General features: G+C 38.6%; 1 protein-coding gene across 1 annotated transcript in view; it reads right to left on the bottom strand.

Annotated features, from left to right (window-relative positions):
- The window catches only part of FGD6 (FYVE, RhoGEF and PH domain containing 6), a 71,831-nt gene that overhangs the window by 14,990 nt on the left and 37,409 nt on the right, over positions 1 to 19,432 (bottom strand). Inside the window, exons 6-14 of the mRNA XM_062492534.1 lie at positions 16,662 to 16,813; positions 15,746 to 15,902; positions 14,986 to 15,073; positions 9,417 to 9,467; positions 6,405 to 6,463; positions 6,192 to 6,263; positions 5,622 to 5,690; positions 3,997 to 4,080; positions 2,770 to 2,849 (exon numbers count right to left, since the gene is read on the bottom strand). Of these exons, the coding sequence (XP_062348518.1) occupies positions 2,770 to 2,849; positions 3,997 to 4,080; positions 5,622 to 5,690; positions 6,192 to 6,263; positions 6,405 to 6,463; positions 9,417 to 9,467; positions 14,986 to 15,073; positions 15,746 to 15,902; positions 16,662 to 16,813 (812 nt within the window). The remainder of the gene's footprint in view (positions 1 to 2,769; positions 2,850 to 3,996; positions 4,081 to 5,621; positions 5,691 to 6,191; positions 6,264 to 6,404; positions 6,464 to 9,416; positions 9,468 to 14,985; positions 15,074 to 15,745; positions 15,903 to 16,661; positions 16,814 to 19,432) is intronic.

Here is a 19,432-nt window from a genome sequence, read left to right as displayed (position 1 = left end):
GGTCTGCATTAACTATGTAATACTCAGTTCTAATCAACTCCTTTGGCTTTTTCAAAATCTGGTTACATTTAATTAGATTCCTGTAACTGTATTAGTTAATTAAATTGAAAGTTGGCACAGGTTTTGGAGATTATGCACCACCACCACCCCCATCATGTGGGGACTGCTCTGTATGCAGCAGCTTGCACAGTGAGCTACAGGCTTAAACCCTAATATTTCACCAGGAGCCTTGTGCTTGGTAGGTTTGCTAGTGGTAAACTTTAGGACTGTTTACAATGCTTAAGAATGTAAGAGCAAAGGTGGTGCCACTGGCAACAGAACTGATGTAATGCTTAGCTGCAGCAAAATCAGCAGTTTCTTCTGCTGTCACTCCAGGCTCCCTCACAGCTGCCCAGCCCTACTGCTTTCTCTGCTGCAGGTCCAGCATTTGTTGCATCTTTCCAAAAGTGATTTTGTTTACTAAAATCACAGGAGTTTCTTGGGCTTTTAAACACTATGATTTTTATTTATTTAAGATTTAACATCACAGTAGAAAGCCTCAAATGGATTACACAAAACCCCAGCAATGGCTACTGCTGGCAAATGCGTGTGCTGAGGGCACACATCCAGCTGCCCACTGGAGCTAAACAGCTTGGTGGCCCCAGGAGGGCACTGGGGAGGCATGTCCCTCTTGTTTCCAGGATCAGAACCTTAGGGCACCTCTCCCAGCTGAGCCAGTCTTGTGTGACCATCCTCAGTTCAGGCATAGGAATAGGAAGAGAAGCAGCTCTATCTGCCTGGAGTAGCTCTTCATCAGCCTTATTGAGGGGCCAGACCACGTCAGGCTCCCATGACTGTTGCTACCAGGACCAAAGCTTTACTTCTGTAAAAGTCTTGTCTAGGCATTAATCTATATTTCTGTTATTAAGTGGCCTGCTTTTTATTACTAGCAAATTATCACCAGCTTAGTTTTTCACTTCCCTGTCCCTGCTCTCAGGATCATTTCAGAATCTCTTCTTTGGTGCACACTCCACATAATGCTTATTATTTGAAAAAAAATCCATGGAAGTGAAATTTGTCTCCAGTGTTTTTAAGACTAATTTGAACAGTTTTGAAATTAAGGAGATTTTTTTACCATATAGAACCTGGTAAGATGTTAGAACGAGGGATCAGTGAAAGGAAGTTGTAACCTGGATTGACAAGACACAAATTATTTTCACATTTAGAATATTTATTAATAGGAACAACATAGTTGATTGGGGAAAACATATGCATGCACCTGCTGCTGGTAGTGTCTTTCAATTGCTTCTCTCCTACACCACAACAGGCTCAATTCTAGTGACAGACAAAAAGCAACCTGAAAACTGTCATTTACATCTGAAGCCTCCAGCACCTCCTTCATGCCACTCAAATGCAACCTCTCTCTGTCTCTGCTGTGTAACTTTGGGCTCCTGCACATGCATGGCTCCCAGCAAGTATAAAAATAACAGAGCTGAATGCTCCCCAAAGATGCAACATCAACAACACTAATACCAGAAAAAGCAAATTGTAGCAGCCTCAGTTGGTAGTATGAGGTTAATTCCAGCAATTTCAAGGTTAAGACAAAATATATCACTAACTATGCCAAATTTGATGAGCATGTTATACATAGGGCTTTTTCCCTATGGACCAGTACATCTTTCCCAGGAGTTGCTTTTAATCCACCACTTAATCTGTTCATCAAAAAGACTAGTCTATCCTGTTTTGTGAAAAATAGGTAGATTGTATGTTGGCAACATTTTCAGAAATTCCTATTATTCTTTTACATTTTTTGAAAGAACTGAATTAAGAGTGCAACCCTGTTTCAAGTCAAGAAGAGATAAATCTTCATTGCCTGCTACCATCCCCTGAATGCCCTCATGTGTCTGTGTGACATCCAGTCACCAAGGCACCTAAGCAGCACAGAGATGTTCATACTACACTGGAGCAGAACCATACCCTAAACTGTGAAATGCATTTTTCCCCCCAGTGTGCAGAAGACCTACAAGAAATGTTTAAATTTGTTGAAGAAATACAGAATTACCATTTCAAATGTGTTGTTATAAATAACTACTGCTATGACAATTGAGCCACTTCCTTTGGCTTCTTTGACAATGTTAACCTCGGTCTACCCCTCAGCTACAGATACTGCTATCTTTGTGCATTCTCATGTCAGTATTTACAAGGTCACACAAAAAGCAGCAGTCTGCTCTTGCTCAGCCTTGCTAAATAAGAGAAAACATGTCTTTCTTCATTGGTATCAGCCATGACAAATGTCAGAACACATAAAACTTCAACTCAAGCACCGTAAAAACAACAATCCACAAAAACAAATCTTGCTAAAGGCATCTCAATGAAGGTGACCAGAGCTGCCTGGGCTTAGTGACCATATACACTTTTGCTGTTACTTAGAGAATTTGGTAACATAGAGCACGTCAGTAATTTTAGAAGAAAAAAAAAAAAAAAAAAAAAAAACCCAAAAAACAACTGAAAAGCAAAGCCTAAAATGAAGTAAATTGAAACCCACTCAAGGAAAGGCAGTGCAAGGGTTGTATTTCAATTTACTTGAAGTTTCTGAAGGTGTAGCTAAGGTGAAAAAGAGGACCCAAACAATGGTTTTATTCACTCTGATTTACAGATTCCCTCTATTCTGTAATCACTCTGGCCAAGAGTAACTTTTCACTACATTAAGCACAAACAAGTTCTAAAAAGCTTGTGTGGCCTGCCTGAAATCTCCTGGTTTTAAAATCACTGTTTATTTGAAAGACTTACCTTGCTGAAAGAATGAAGGATCTCTCTACACTTTCAATGTTCAGTTCATTCTGATAGGCTTCCTGGGTTGGCTTCTTAACCTTCAGCCAAGAGAGGAAATTTCACATTCAAACCGAAATAGTACTTCTGTCGTTGCTTTAATTTTAATTCCTGCAAAATCTCTTATATTTTTATTGCAGAAGGAAACACTGGAGAAAAAAAGACTCAGAAATAGGAAATCATATACCAGACCAGAGGGCTCAGCTACACTATGATTATATGCAGCCCATCCTTTTATTTCACTTGCCCTCATACAAACACTGGAGATGTACAGGGGAATGAAACTCAAGAGCTGTCAGACACCTTACACACAGGCCCAGCCATGTTGCTCTCTGAGCATCTCCTGCAACTGGACCAAAAAAAGGCACTGCTGCTGCTGCAGGACGAGATGGAGCCCCACTGGTGTACCCCAGAGTGGGCAAGGGCTAGACTACCCTGTTGAACCTCCTGAGCTACCAAACTTCAAACATAAGGGGGCTTTAAAGTCAAGAGTGGGTCTGGGCCGCTGCAAGACATCTGCTGGCAAAGGAGATTTTGTAGCTCTGCTTGCAAAACTTTGGACCTGAGTGCCAGATCTGCACAGCAACTGGACTTGGTGATTTTTTTCTGACAGGACTGGAGACAATGACTCCCAAGGCAAAGATTTATTGTTCCCATTAACTGTCATGTCAGCGACTGAGTCATTATATGGCATGCATGTGCCTTATCATTACCCAGCAGGGCTCAAGGCTTAACTTTGATGCTTTTCACAAGGGCTCAGGAAGAAAAGTTGCATCTTCCCTCACAGTTAGCAAATCTCTATAAACCACAGAGAACTGATCCACCAGGATCTTATTAGGCAAAGATGCCTAATCTCTGGGCGTCAGCAATAAAAAGCAATTAAAAGGCAAAAGTGAGGCAGTCTAAACAAAATAAAATACAAAAAATAAGTAGGCAGACTATTCCAGAGTAGGACAACACTGGGTGAAAGGCAGCTAAGATGATCCTGTGGTAATAGAATATTCAAGGAAACCTAGATAGTAATCCCACAGGCCACATTATGCAAAAAACATTAAGCCTGTAGGATTGCTCTGGAACATAAGCATATTTACTATCTCTTGCCAACAGTAAACACAGTTGCGTTTTCAAAATTTGAAGGCCTGAGTTTAGGTAGATTTGGAGAAAGGCTCACATGAACAAGTGACTCACCTTCATTCCAGCCAACGACAGCATGTTGTTGAGTTTATACATTCCTGACTGAACTGGAGTAGTATACAACAGGGCATCATTGAACTGTAATACAGAGTGCTTTTTGATGATTAAAGTTTGTTAAATGACAGACAATTTCTGATGCATTTTACTGGAAGTACAGAACCCCTACAGCACTGAGATAACTGTCCAGAAGGGTATCCTCTACTTCCTCTTATTCCACTTAGAATCCAAGAAACATTTTCATGTATGAATTTAGATAACAATAGGTATCTATTTATATCCTCCTTGTGTAAATATACATTTGGCACGAGAAAACAGTGCATGGATGTCAAAGAACAGGCTGTCAAAAGGGAAACAAATGTTTCTCGTGTACACAGGTATATAATATAGCAAACTATAAAAGGGTATTAGAATTAACCATTCAAACAAATCAAAGCAATCCAGAAACTAGGAGATAGCAGAATGGATTAGCAATTTATAAGGAAAAACTTAACCATATATTGTGAAATTTACCCATTTAAAATGCATCTATTGCTTATTTCTTGTTCTACCAGACTTGCATTCGTTCAGTGCACTTACTGAACAGTAACCAAGATTTTTTTATTTTCTGTGCTGTTCAACACATGGATCCACACTTCATTTACTACACATAAACAAATACCAAAACCTGAAGTGTCTCATAAGGTTTTGCTATGTGATTCTTTGCAGAATAACCACATGTTTCAAACAATTACTAAACCTTTGCAACGTGATAAATAGAAAAATCACTGTGTCTAATGGTATGAATGCTAGCCTGTACCATTTATAACTAAGAAAAACCCCCCAAAAAAATCTTGTCCAAAAAATAAAACAGAGAAAATCCAAGATATAGACACTGAAGTTAGCAATATCTTGGTTGTGAAGCTTGAGATAGCACCACATTTCTGAGAGTATTTCCATAACTGGTATAATACATACTCCAGGACTCACTAGGGAAGTATTTCTTCATATCAGGGTAACTACAAGATAGAATTCAGTCAGAACTGTGGACCAATAATGCCATAAATTACAGGATAACAGCTGCTTTGCTGTCTAAATAGAAGAGATAAACAAAAAGTTCAAGTGGAAACAGAAACTTCAGAGATGAACACAAGTTTCAAAACAAAGCAATAGCAGAGACAGGAAGAGAACTGAGGACTTGACTTCCACCCAGTGCTCTGCTCAGGATGCATGTGGACTCCTGCAAGGGGAAGGAGAGAGGAGGGCGAGTGGGGTGGGGGGGAAGGAAGGAAAGGAGGGAGGGAAGGGTGAAGTAGCAACAAGAGTTCTAGGTTCTTAAGATCTAGTAAAGCTAAAGAGGGATGGAGTAACTGTGTTGCCTTCCACAGTACCACAGATAATGTCTTCTCATGAAGCCTAAATGAGCATTGTTCAAAATAGTATACTTCAGTGAGGAATGGTTTTCCATTAAAATTAGTGCATATGCCACAGATAATATCTCTACATTGGAACCGACTGATAGAACATCAACAATTAGCCATTTTTCTACTACCTGCAGTTATTAGTTTTGTTTGCAGTGCAATGTTTTAACCACCAAAAATTACACTACGATAAGGCACATAGCAACATACATAGAATCTTACCAGAAAAAACATTCTTGGCTGCATGACCTTCCGTGATAGCTTCATCAGTGTTCCCTCTTTCAAAAAGACCTAGTAAATTAAGAAGTGCAAAACTTAGCTTTTTTAGGGCACAAGCCATGAAAAAACTGACTTTTTATTAACTATTACAATGATTATTATTAGTATTACTACACTAGAAGTGCTGCACAAGTTTTGGGATTTGGGATTCCCTTTCTAAGAAAAGCTGTTTATCCTTAGGTTTCTCTACAAGTGTATGTGGATGACTGCATTAGTCTCCCATGCTGCATGTGAAACCATGAGAAATACAGGGTTAATCTTGAGGACAAAAACCTGCCTGCAAGATCCAGCAAGGAATCATATTCTAAAAATTCTAAGTTTCTGTCAGATAAACGTCTAAAAAAACTCCACACATATGGAGTGGCAGTATTCATTTGAGTGTTAGAACCTAATAATGAAGCAATGGACCAATTTTCTTCTTGGTATATTCCAGCATCAGTCTTTGCTTGCATATCATCTTCTCTTTCACTGCACTTTCACTGCAATCTGCTGAATGCCATGTGGGGCACTTACCCTTCCTGGCTGTACTATCTCATGGTGTCCATTTAAACTGTATTGGATCTGCATGAGTTTCTGAAAGTTATCCTATGAGGGAAAAAAAGCAGAAGGTAAGTGTTTGCCCTTGCATTCATGATTTCTTTTAAGGAACAAAAAAGAAAGAGAAAGAGAGAGAGAGAGAGAAAGAGAAAGCTTTAATCAACCAGCTTCATAAGGCAAAATACTTACTCCCTGCTTCATGATGTCATTGGCATGGTTTGCAACTTCTATGACAACAGCTAATGCATCTGAAAGATGAAGGAATGGTGTTTTGGTTATACAGAGCAGTTAGCATTAGTATAACATAAAGGACAGATACCACACTGCATTTCCATATCATTCCAAGATTGAAAGATCTTATTGTAGAGTCACTGCATTCAGAAGCACTTCCCAAAAGTCCTGGAGTCTTTGGATCATGGTTTAATAAGTATGCCCTAGCAAGTCATTGCTTCAACCAACAGTGCCAATTATTTCTTACAGCTACTCAAAACAGTTCACAGGCAAAGTTAAATTCCAGTTTCTCACACAACAAATTAAAGCAGAAAAGTTAACAACATTTTAACAGAGACTCTGTAGGGACGAGTCTCTTTGCCATTTTACCCAAATGTCATCACTGCCATTCCTGGAAGACTACCTAGAAAATTATATAAATCTTTGCAATTCCTGTAATACCAAAAGTAAAATAAATCTCTGAAAAGAAAGTTACCAAATATGAGCAATTTCATTAAGTACTGATATTTCATAACCAGCAACTCAACTGTAAAATATCCTAAGGTGTAAGTACAAAAAGCAGTTACAAAAAATGATTATGTGAGTACAGTGAGGGTTCAGTCCAAGGGTCCATTGTATACAAGGATGTTATTCAAAAATCTGCAATTTACTTAAGTAGAAGAAAGACACTTAACAGAAAGCTAGAACAACTATTCTGATGAAATGTGGTCTCTAAAACATTTAACACTTTCTGAATCACTGAATTACAGTCAAGCACTTCAAAGAAAGGAATAATTTGATTAAAAGTCCACAGAGAAGTCTACCAAACCAGGTAAAACCAAAGCCTTGGGGTTTTTTCCTAGATAATCATTAGAGTATTAGTACCATAGAATGCATATGCTTCCTTTACTGCTGACTCATATTCAGAAAGGAAGTATGTTAAAAGACAGAGCTTTCTGAATGGAAAGGTTCAGAAAGCCAGGAAGCCATATAAGAAGCTAAACAGACATGAACAAAAAGCTCCTTCTAAGCCAATCAAAGGAGAATTTTTGTAAAAGATGGTCACAAACCAAGGCAATGCAAGCACAGAGTCAAACAGCTAAAATACATAGCACATATCAAACATTTGACCACAATTTAAGCTTTGGTATAGATGTCACGGTATCAAGCAAGCCAGCTGAAATGCAGCTGATGGTTTCTTTCTAGGAAATGTTGGAGCTGCTTCATGCAAAACCCTCTCCCAACTCCCACCTACGTGAAAGAAGATGAAGGGAAGTGTAGCTAAATTCACAAAGATAAGAATGAGTACCTGATTCTCTCTGCTATACTTTCCTTCATCTCTCAGTTACTATATATATATATATATATATGTATAATAAAACCTTAAAATTTTATTCATTGTCTTTAAGAAAGACTGAAGAATTTTAGAGAAAATTATAAAATTTGCTGGCTATTGAAGGGAAGGTTCCAGGATCTCAGGGCTATTTATGCAGCCAACACTAAATGAATCTAAACAACAACACAAAATAATCTATAGGGTCAAAGTCCATAAACAAAGTGCTTTTTGGCAGGGAAGAGCATTCCACTTATAGCACTTAGCTGAAGTAATGTATTCAAATGAAGGTCAGCAAGAAGAATTTTGCTATTTGGGTCTTTTTCCAAGAGTACTAATCACAACCAAACCTAGTCTCCCTCTCCACTCCTCCCCTTCACTCCCAGGCCCTTCAGTGGAATTAGACAACTAAGCAAAGTTAGAAGTAAGTTAAGCTCAACTATTACAATAGAGATCTTGGTGACTAAAGATTAGATTCTCTTTTCTTACCCAAATTCTAAGATGGACTACCAAATATGTCAAATGCTAAATTAACAGTTGTTGTTATAGCTTAGCTTCAGCTTCTATCTTTGATATAAGAAGGGGGAGAAAAACACTGTGAAAGATGCAACTATGAAAAACAGAGAAGCTGGAGAAACCACAAAAGAGTGAAGTATTAGGTTGCTCTCTTTTCAAGTGGCCAACTATTTAATATGCAATGCAAGTACTGTTTTGTTCACAGCCATAAGAAGTGCAAGATGAATTTTTCTCTCTCTTGAAGAGCCATCAGTTAAAATATTTTTGGCTTGTATCTTCAACACACTCAAATATGTCTAAATGTCCTAAGAAATATATTTATTCATATATTTCATGGTACTGTACCAGCAAACAAAGAAAACTTGGTTCAATACATTGAAGGTATTAATTTATTGAAGTTCAATCAATTACATCTGAACAACCCTTCTAAAGGTAATGAATTCATACAAATGTGACAGAGTCTCAGGCAAATTAAATGGAAACATCAACTGGGAGCAGTTTTTATACTGCTGAGGCACACTCTGAAGAAGGAAATAGCCTGAATGTGCATTGCATTGATGTACTTGAGTTAAACCATCTTAATCCTGCACTGCTACAAAATGCATGGTCCTGTCTCCTCTTCATCACCAATTACTTCTCATTTCCTCTGATCCCCTTTCTCCCCACATGCAGGCAACCCTGTGTAAGTAATATGTTTTTGTGCAGCTTCTGACAAGACAAACTGGAGAACTCCTCAGGTTAAATATTACCCATGGCAGCTCCTTGATATTGCTCACTTCTGCCACATGGATGCTTTTCCTGGCACACAGAGAGAGGAGGAGGCCAGAAAGGCTCATAGCTGGAGAGAGCAGGCCACCTATTAAAGGTCTACAGATGCAAGGGACTGTCTCTTCTAATGGCAGTGCCTGAAATACCTGTTTAAACTGTCTATGGAACTTTGCTCTTAGCTCTTGGATTCAAGTGTGAGCTAATACGACTGCCAGCTCCAAACTTTGTTGAAACAAAAGCTTGCAATCTTTTAGTATCTCTACTGAGAAACCTAGAACTAAATAGAAAACATTTCTATTACTGACTTAGCATTTTGCATTTAAAATCTGGAAACCTTGGTACATTAGCAGTTATTTCTTTAAAGAGACATTTACCTTGAGTATCCCTATAGTCTGCAGATTCTTCTAAAAGATTCTTTAAATAATCTGTATAAAGAAAAAAATGATACAAAGATAGTTTTGTTAAATACATAAACAACACCAGAAACTAGTAAACCCCATATTTTTCCTGGAAATCTGCTGTTCAGATCTACTACTTAATAGACAAAGATCTGCTACTTCATCTTTGTTACTACCTTGACAGATTTAAAAGTGAAAACTAGCCTTTCCATAATGAAAGTACATCAGTACAGAGATAGGTTATTGAAATAGTGGTCTTCTCTAGTGAAAAGCTATATACTGTATACATTATTCCAGAAAAAAACAAGCAAGTGAAAAATTAGTACATATTTGCAATAATTTACATTTAAGCTGCTGCAAAAATTTTAGAAGATTATAGATATTTGTCTGAACATCTAAGATAGTCTATGGGAGCTAATTTAAAAAGTATTCCATTGCAGAAGATCTGATTATTATTAATATTTTTCTGTAATAAAAACAATATACATCCTTCAATGTTCAAATAGGCATTTTCTGTTTTCAATAATGAATGCGTTTCAACCACTAGATGGCACCCTCGATCCATTAAAGTCTCGGTAGTTTTAAAATCTATTTTACTTTGCTAAAATTAACTCCAAATGTATGACTATACAAGAAAACATTCCCTTCGAGTTTCCATTCCCTGGTTGAGTGTCTAGTTCATCAAAAAGTGCAATACCCCATCAAAGATTTTTATATATCCTCAGTAAAATGTCAACCATCTACTCTCTCTAAGCTTTGAACTCCATAAAATGAAAAGAAACCAAAACAGAGACATTCCAAGAGATATACATTAGATTGATAAAAGCAAGAAATACTGATTTATAATTACCTTTTGAATTAAGTATTAATATTCTGGCAGATCTAATGAAATCTAATTACATGTAATGTAGCAAGCATTCAATTTCAGCTTCTCAGTTGTACAAGCCTCATGTAGGAGTGAAATAATTCAACTCCCATATGCTTGCCCTACCCAAATTCATTCTTTCATTCAAAAAGGATCAGGAGCCAATTGTTCCTGCCTTCATAAGATGTCTTGCTTCATGCATGCCCCTCAGAGACCATTCAGTGTATTGTAATCTTTTCCTTATGCACAAAATTAAAAAGGAATTATGAAACATGTTTCTGCAGTAAAATAGCTACGAAAAGTGAGAGAACTTGTCACAGTTAATGAAAGCTTTGAGCAAAACAGAAGCACAGGAAGAGAAACATTTGGCACTGACATTTTACTGTTTGGCACAGACCTAAGGGAGGATCCAAGGGAGAAGCATGAAGAGCAGGTTGGGGTGCAGGAAGAGGAACCAGCTGGGAGGCAGGGAGGGATCTCTGGGAAGCATGATTGGCTCGGCCATGGGAACACTCACAGATTTCTGCTCTCCTCAGAGCTCTGCTTGATCATTAGCAGGCTTTGGTTAACATGTAATCTTTTAAGACAAATCTAACCTGGAACCAAAACTTCTCCTGCTATACTCCATCAATATTGCATCCTTCATGTCCGTCAAAATCTTGTGCTGTAGTAGCTACCAGCCATTCCAATGCCATATTTAGGTGGCCATATATTCCATTAAAAAAAAAGAAGTTAATATTGCTCCACCTTGGGTTATTCTGGTAAGAGGTTCATAAGAGGGGAAAAAATTTAACAGGAGGTATTTTGAGAGGAACTGAGAAGAGTTCACACCAGGTTTAATTTGATTTAACCTGGAGGGACCTGTCACAGATACAACACCAGTTGCCCTCTCCTGCCCTGCCTATGGATGGATGGTCTCTCAAGTTAGAGCTGTGCCATGCTCTTGAGGCATAGCATGCTTTGGACTCCACCATTAAGCTAACAAATTAAAGCTTTACAATTACTACTTTATCTTCATTGTGGCCAGCGCAGAAGAGTCCAATGGGAATCTCCCAGTATAAAAAATTAGTCCCTACAGGTCATAGAGAAATAAGGCTCCCAAACCACACACTCACCTCTACAGGCTGGGAACAAGAGGTAAGGTGGGTATAAGTTCCTCATCTGCAAATGTACAGCTGGCACTCTAAGACACTGTCCCTGGTACATGAAGACATCCAATTTAACACCCAAAGTAATTGCAGTGGAAACATAAAACCAGAGACCCAAGATGGGAACTAATTATTTTTTTATTCATGCTTTATAACATGTTTCCCAAAACACCACCACTCAAACCCATTTTTGTATGGGTCTTTTCTAGCATTTTAAATTATAAATAGTGAATAGAAGAGGGAAAAATCAAGATTTTAACATAACTGCATTCATTTAAAATTATGTATTTAAAACAGAAAATTTGTATTTTGCCTTTGTCTTACAAAACTGCAGCAGCCAATAAAACAACTGTAAAATCCTGAAAATGATAAATAGGTCATTTTCATCTTAGTACTCCCTTTATCTGGTAAGTAGACTTCAGTTTACAGCTAAAACTCAGCTTCAGAGAAGCATCAAAACAGGTATTTTTAGTCTCTTTTCTGAATACACACTGGAAATTCTGCGCATACAACAGCTTTCTGGAGGTACTGGCATAAACTATACAGACAAGGTGATTTCACAGACATGAAAAATGTTGCAGTAAGATTTTTGCAAAAGTATTCCTAGATGAAATAAATACAGAAGTCATATATTAAGGTGAAATGGCATCTAATGTCTTTGCAAAAAAAAAAATAAAAATCCCCTCTGAAATGAGCTTTCATTGTTCAAACTGGAAAGACCTCAATCATACCTTCAGAAATTCTTAATTCTGCTAGATACCCCAAAGCAAAACAAAAATAAACATAAAGCACATTAGCATGTTCTTGTGATGAAAATTTCTGTATGCCTACTTCTACCTGACAGTAGCCCCCAGCTCTCTCCTCCTACTTGCTGGGGGCAGTGGCTATCACTTCTTCTGCTTAAAATTATCTCCTGCGTCATTAGCTACTTTTTGTCTTGGGTTTTCTAATGTAAGTGATTTAAACTCAAAGCAATTGTTCCATAACATGTAATTGGCCTTGAGTCTGACAACTCTATTTCCAACCTGCAAAGCTGTGGAGTGCAAAAAGGCTAATTTTTCATCCCACTCGGCCTCCTCTCACTATAAACCAGTTAAAGATAATAAAAGACACTCTCTGCCAACCTTATGCTGTGAAAAAGAGGAGAGAGGCTTATCCTATGACAATCAAGAGCCTGTTCGTATTGCACAGTCTCAAGTCATCTACTCAAATTAGAGGTTTTTGGGAGAAGAGTATCACCTCTCCTTCATTTCTCAGAGGAGACCTCTGATTAACCTCCCCCCTAAGCTATCTAGTATTTACTGTACAGTGCTCAGGGCCAGTATGTGAAGAAGTGGAAATTCACCTACTGGACTGGAGAAGCTGTATCATTAATGGAAACAGTGCTAAGCTGTACATCTCCCTGGCTGATTTATGAGTCCACCTGCTCCTGCTTTTGTTAGCACAAAAGTAACTCCACTTCAAAGCACTGCAACAATCTTGTGGTGTGACCGAGGAGCAGCAGGTTACCAGTACAAAGCTGTCCCACTGACACAGAACATCTAAATAGGAAGAAATCCCTGCTGACTCAGGCCGGACAGCTTCATTTCCTGGATTATTTTCATTCTGCTGCTCTCACCCTTCTCCCCACAAATCCCCCCCATCTCCAGCCTAGGCAGCTGCTCCATGGTTACATCTCACCCACTGAAAAAAAAAAAAAAAAAAAATGTTTTGCATATCCTCCAGATGTTCATACAGCACAAGTTTATAGAGGCATTGCTCAATATTACACAGAACTGTTAGAAGGTAACTAAGCAGATGGGTCATCCCCAGAGACATGGAAGAGTAAGAACTCAAGGGCAACATACATGCATGAAAGACTAGACAGGCTGAAAATGAAACAGATCCAAAACATCACTCTCCAGCATAATTACATTCTTGGCCTGATATGTTTTATTGTTCACATATAACAACAGAAACTTACATTTCTAAATTTGCCACCAGCATGGCAATCCCATTCCTTTCAGCAGCATTTGCAGGTGTATTTAAAGCAGGGCAGCCACTGTAAGGTCTGCACCCACAATTATCTCCATCAGCATAGGATGAGGCTTTTTCAGGTCTAAAACAGTCTGTCCCAGCCACAGTGACAGCTAATCATCACGAAGAATTCCCCTTCAGCATCTGAATTTTGTTTCAGTTCCATCCATCCCTGATACCTCTTGCTCTGCTGTGTGTATTGACAATGGCATTTGCTCCATCCTGATCCACTATTCAACTAAACTCTGTTTCACTTAAAACCTTTGACCTTACCCAAGGCTCCACTGATTTTGAAGTGTATAACAAACTATACCATGCCCTAAGTGAATATCCTTTTAAAAAAAGCAACTCCCCAAATGCTATTTTATGGGTTGATTTCATCAATTAAGTATCATTAAGATTTTTTGCTACAGAGTATTCCATTTAATAAGAGTTTCCCCTGTTTTTTCAACACCTTGAGTTTAATGAGATGATTAAAATGAAAAAGTCAATGTTAATAACTTGGTAACTGCTCTATAACACTTAAGTCTGAACCTGCCACAGCATCACTAGTCTAAGTACATGCTGGGGAAATGCCAATGAGCTGCTACAGAGCCAAAAAAAAAAGGTCACGTAGCATTTTATTTTGCAGTTACTATATAAACAGAGGTTATTTTTAAATTGCTCATCAAGAAGCAATGGCTCTCAAAAACAATGCCTTAAGTATTTCCAAATCCTTACAGGAGCCATCCCCCTCTTACAACAAACATATCTCAAAATACTTCACAAAAGAGGCCTCTGTCACTGCCCTCCCTTTACAGACAAAAAACCCCACTGCATCATGGAGGTGACTTGCTCAAGGCCACCCAAACACACCAGTGCCAGAGCAGGGTACAGAGCCCAGATTTCCTAGCTCCAAATCAAGTCCTCAGCTGGCTCTGATAACAAGTCTTAAGCACTTACTGGCGTACACTAAAAACATGTGTTTTGCCTTTAAAAGAGAATGGATTTTACAGACAAAACACCTGGGTGGGGGAGAAATGGAGAAACCACTTACAGAAGTTCACAGTTGCACAGATATCTTTCTTCTCCTTGTTCCAATTTTCCATACTGCCTTTTTCATTTGTTAAAGCCCCATCACCCCCAAAAAACAAAAAAGCAAACCCCAAAGCAGAACAGGAGCATTCCAACCCTTTAGGATGGGAAATTACAGGCTTCTATTACCACAGATTCAAACAAAAATCATCATAAGTTTCATGTTTTCTATGTACTGTTGAATCTACCATCAGAACACACCACAGTGCTGGAAACATTAGGACCTTGCTTGTGTATCTTACCACAATCAATATTAGCAAGAAAAGCCTCTAAACCCATGCCATGTTTTAAAAAGAGCTTCACATATTGTGACATGTTTTAAAAAAAGCTTCACATATCTGAAGTCAGGTAAACACACTTTACAGATGGATACAACTGTCTGAAAACAGGTGTCCTGAGGCATATGAAGACTGGCTTAAGTCTGCAAAAAGCTTGACTGTACCTGTCAACAGGAGCCTGTACTGGGGAATCCTCTGGACTGGCTTGAGCAGATAGTGCTTGAGGGCCAGACTAGCACAGCGGGGGCTCATCTGAAAGAAACACCCAAAATAAATAACAATTCCACAGCAGTCAAAAGTTCCAGCAAAAGAAAAACATGCCTACAAACAACTACTGATTATACTGGATAAGATTTTTATCTTTGAAAAGGGCTACTGCCACAGTGTTAAGCACCACACTAGAGAGCAAGCATTTCCATGTGGAAGACTGCATGCAAAATTACCCACTCGTGAAAGACAGAAGTAAGCACTCATTCTGTAGATTCAGAATAGGTGCTTTGAACTAGGAGGAAGAGAGGTGAATCTTCTCAGAAATAAAGGAAACAGGATAGCAAGGGCAACATGCTCCTTTGTGATTGCTGTGAGCATCCATTAGGCAAAAAGGCAAAGACAGGAGTGCTCACTGCTGAAGTTTTCATTAATCCACATCTCTGAAGACAACACAGAATTAAAAGATCCATGCTTCAAAGATGCTAACTATCTTGAGTTTGCTTTCAAAATAATCTGAATCTGAAACACCAAGTCCTTCAAAAGACCTCTTGTCTTCTTCCCATCTTAAGTCAAGGCTGCAGGAATAAAACCCATCACCAAAACACAAACAAAATAGGGACAGTTTCTAAAGCCCAGTGGAGGATCACAACTGCAAAAAAGGCACAAAACAGTGATTTCAAATATAAGGGTATATCTTAGAAAAGAATACCATACCTCGAAGTCTTTGACTACTGATGCAAATCCTGCATTCTTCTTACACTGTTCATCTAATAATGCAACATTTTTATCAAATTCTTTGATGTAAGTTGAATACATCTTTAGGTAGGGACCTTTTTTAACAAATATATCAGCAATTCTTTGATGCTCAAGCCTAGAAACAACAACAACAAAAAAGATGCAATTAGAGTTAAAAATAGCATACATCTTAACCCTGCAGCAAAATATCTCTATTTTTCAGAGTAAGATGTGTTAGTTTATGTTCTGAACAAAAAGCTTACAGCAGATAGGCACCCATCTCAGCCGCTAATTCTGAAAAACCTTATTTGGCACACATCAACACACTAGTGCTAGATGACAACCACTTCATACACAGTCTTTTAAAAATGGCTTTGAACTGTTTGAACACTTTAGTTCAAGGTGAGGAAAGTCTCTACCCACTGCAGTGACCTTGTCAGTAGGTTTTATATAGCTCCACCCACCAGTGGTAACTGAGAATGGTCTTCTAAGGGGATTGTAGCTGTCAACCAGCGCTGTGTCTGATCAGTAGATCTAAACTACCTCTAAAATGCAAACCAGTCTTCAAAACAGTCTCCTTTTCCTCTAATGAAATCAGTGCACTTACCATGCTCATGCAGAAAACAGAACTTTAAGTTAAAAACGAAATTTCAAATAAAAACTGTGATTGCTACAAAAACATATCGGCATGCCTTCTGGACATTTTGGCATGCATCTAAATGGCACAAAAGCACATCTAGATGAAAAATAATCTCCTATACTTTGAAAGTAAATTCTGCCATTTAGGAAGGTGCATGAAACAAACAAGAGTCAAACCATGATCACATCAAGTCATAAAAGCCCCCCAGATAAATTTCAACATAAGAGGGAGTGGAATCCATTTATTGATAGTCACCAGTGAGATAATCGCTCTTCCAGTTCCCTCAGGAGGTCCCGATTGAGTTCGTAGAGCTGAGGTAGGTAGTAGAGGATCTGATTCAGGATTCTGTCCTCAATCACTGGCTTCCCAAGTTGCCTAGAGGCATGTGCCACAGCATCCCGGAAATCCTGCCAGAGTACAAAGAGGACAGAAACCCCCTTGCCATGAGTGAACAGCCTTCAAAGCACCAACACAGAGAGTGCAACAACGGAGCTCTCATCGCAGACATTCCAGGCACTGCTCCCTATTACCAAAGGCAAGGCAGGTACCATCTGGGTTAGGTTTTTCTGCAGCTTCAATTTGCTCCCCTGGGACTGCCTTAATCCTTTTTGGTTTGACACTGCAGCTTTACTTTCTTGGTCCTGTATGCATAATATAGAAGTTGTTCATTATTTTTACAACATGCCCTTAAGAAATGTATTATAGTGTTCACAACTCATGTACAAATGCCATTTTGGAAGGCAAAAAGTAGGCTCAAAAAGATTACTCCATGTAGCAGCTCTTTATACAGGAAAATTAACAAATTCAACAGAGATACCGTAACAATACGGGAATCACAAGATTTTAAATGTTGGCAATTATTAAAATCAACACTAACTGGTACCTTTGAAACATTTACAGGGGAGGAGGAGCACCCTACTCACTCTTGAAAGATCTTATAGTATTTTTATGCTATCACCAGCTCCCAACAGGACAGAGCTGAGGTTCATTGGTCCTCATTAAACTATTCAAAATTAAAATCTTGATCCCACACAAATCAGCATGGCCAAGATTGAAACTCAGTATTCCTTATACAGGGTATTTTCCCTATTCACAAGCAAACAAGTCTTTCAAAAAGTTTAGCAATCTAGCATTTCACTTGAAAAACAACACTGTCTTAACTGACAGAAAATATAAATTACATAGTGTTACATATTACTGTATCTCACTTAAATTCAGGCAAAAAGTGAATTAATCCAAAACAGCTCTTCTGGAGTTTGTGGTTAATTAAACCTAGTATCACATGCATGATCTGTAAGTATCTTTAAAAAAAGTGACAAACAAAATGTTCTAAGTACCATAGTAAGTTACATTTCAAATGTGCATGGAGTCCACACCTGTCTTTGGAAACTTGTAAGGTCCTCAGGTTGAAGAAAAAAAAAATTAATCCCCCCTTTTTCCCCTCCCCAGGTCTAATACTGTAGGTCTTATTAGCTATCCTATCAGTCCAGCATCTGGCACTATTTAGGGTCTCTCAGACTGAGCCTCAACTTTCCCCTGCTCTCCCTCCTCATTATGTCAGCTCTGGGCAACGTGAGCTCCAGACACGCTTTCTTGCTTTGTGACCCTATGGGTCACAAAGTCTGTGACTGGGTAGTTCTGACAAGAAACTGAAACTGAGCTACAGGGCACTGGCTGTAACCGGGGAAGGCTGAGAATTAAATGCAAGGGAGTTAAAAAACAGATGGCGTTATTCATATGGAAATGTTCTGGTTTACATCCTCCGTGCAGACTGGTGACACATAGGTTAACTACCAGCTGCATCTTATGGGTTTTTCTGACCCTGGGGCATTGCTTAACACTGAAATTATACATGGAATTACAATGGCAAAAGCTCAAATGAGGCATTCTGGAGTGCTTCATGCAAAATGCATCATCATATTATGATAATATTCTTCCCCTGCCCCCAGTTGTATGCACACACAATATACTGTATGTATTTTGCTATAGGATGAGACAAAAATTTTGTATGAATGTCATGAGGCGACTTGCATGACACAAAGCAAACAAATTTTGTCTGGACTGTAATCAACAACCCAAGGCTTTCCCCTGACCAAACAACAAAAGGAGAGCAGGGAGCCAGGTTTAAGCACTGCTAGATAACACAGGAACGTCAGCTGTAGTTAAGACCATTTATTTAACTTCTAGATAAAGCATTCAAAGAGTCTGCAGGGCATTTTCCAAATACAGATTTGGTTTTTCAACTAGCTCGACCCAAAGTCCATCAGCTTCATCGTGGTTTATAGATTATGCCATGAAAGGCTTTGTCATTAAAGCAGACAACCAAAACTTCACTTCATCACCCCCTATGTCCCCTTCAACAACTGAGTGAACTGAGGAAGTGCTGCAGAAAGAAAACACAGGGAAGAAAGATAATGTGAACCTTTCCAATTTCAAAAGCCTGCAAAACAACAGGAGCTAAATTTCAATGCTCTTTTAATTTTTTTAAATTATCTTCAGCACTGACTACGCATTTGTCACTGTAATCATATTAAGATTTATTTTTAACCTGGCAGTGGGTGTGAAGCAACTGTCATGCCAAGTTCATCTTGAGATAAACTCAAGAGTTGAATGCAGAGTGCACATGCCTGGGGATAGGGGGTGGGAAAAGAAAAACAAATGTAACAAGGTTGGAATTACCAGTGTTTACATTTGAAGGTACTGGCCTTCTGAGAAAGTAGTTTCATATCCAAAAGGACAAGACACAGATCAGGTCTGTTTTAATTGCCAGATATAAAATATGCTAATTTACAAACTAAACCCTGAAATTTCACCCCAAGGGGTGGAAATACTCAGATGACAACTTCTGATACAAGCAAGTGAATGATTTAGAAATTAGAAACTGCAGTAAAAGTAATTTAAAGTACCAGGACCTAGATACTTCTAAACCTAAATCAGTTCACTGCTAAATAAAAGCAGAATTGCTCTTGCAAATAATATATACATTGCTCTGATATCTGTACGTGCCTGCATGACATGATTTCTAT

The sequence above is a fragment of the Cinclus cinclus genome, chromosome 4, assembly GCF_963662255.1.
Source record: "Cinclus cinclus chromosome 4, bCinCin1.1, whole genome shotgun sequence".
Lineage (NCBI taxonomy): Eukaryota > Metazoa > Chordata > Aves > Passeriformes > Cinclidae > Cinclus > Cinclus cinclus.
The sequence above is the reverse complement of the archived record's forward strand: the minus strand, read 5'-3'. Positions and strand labels throughout refer to the sequence as shown.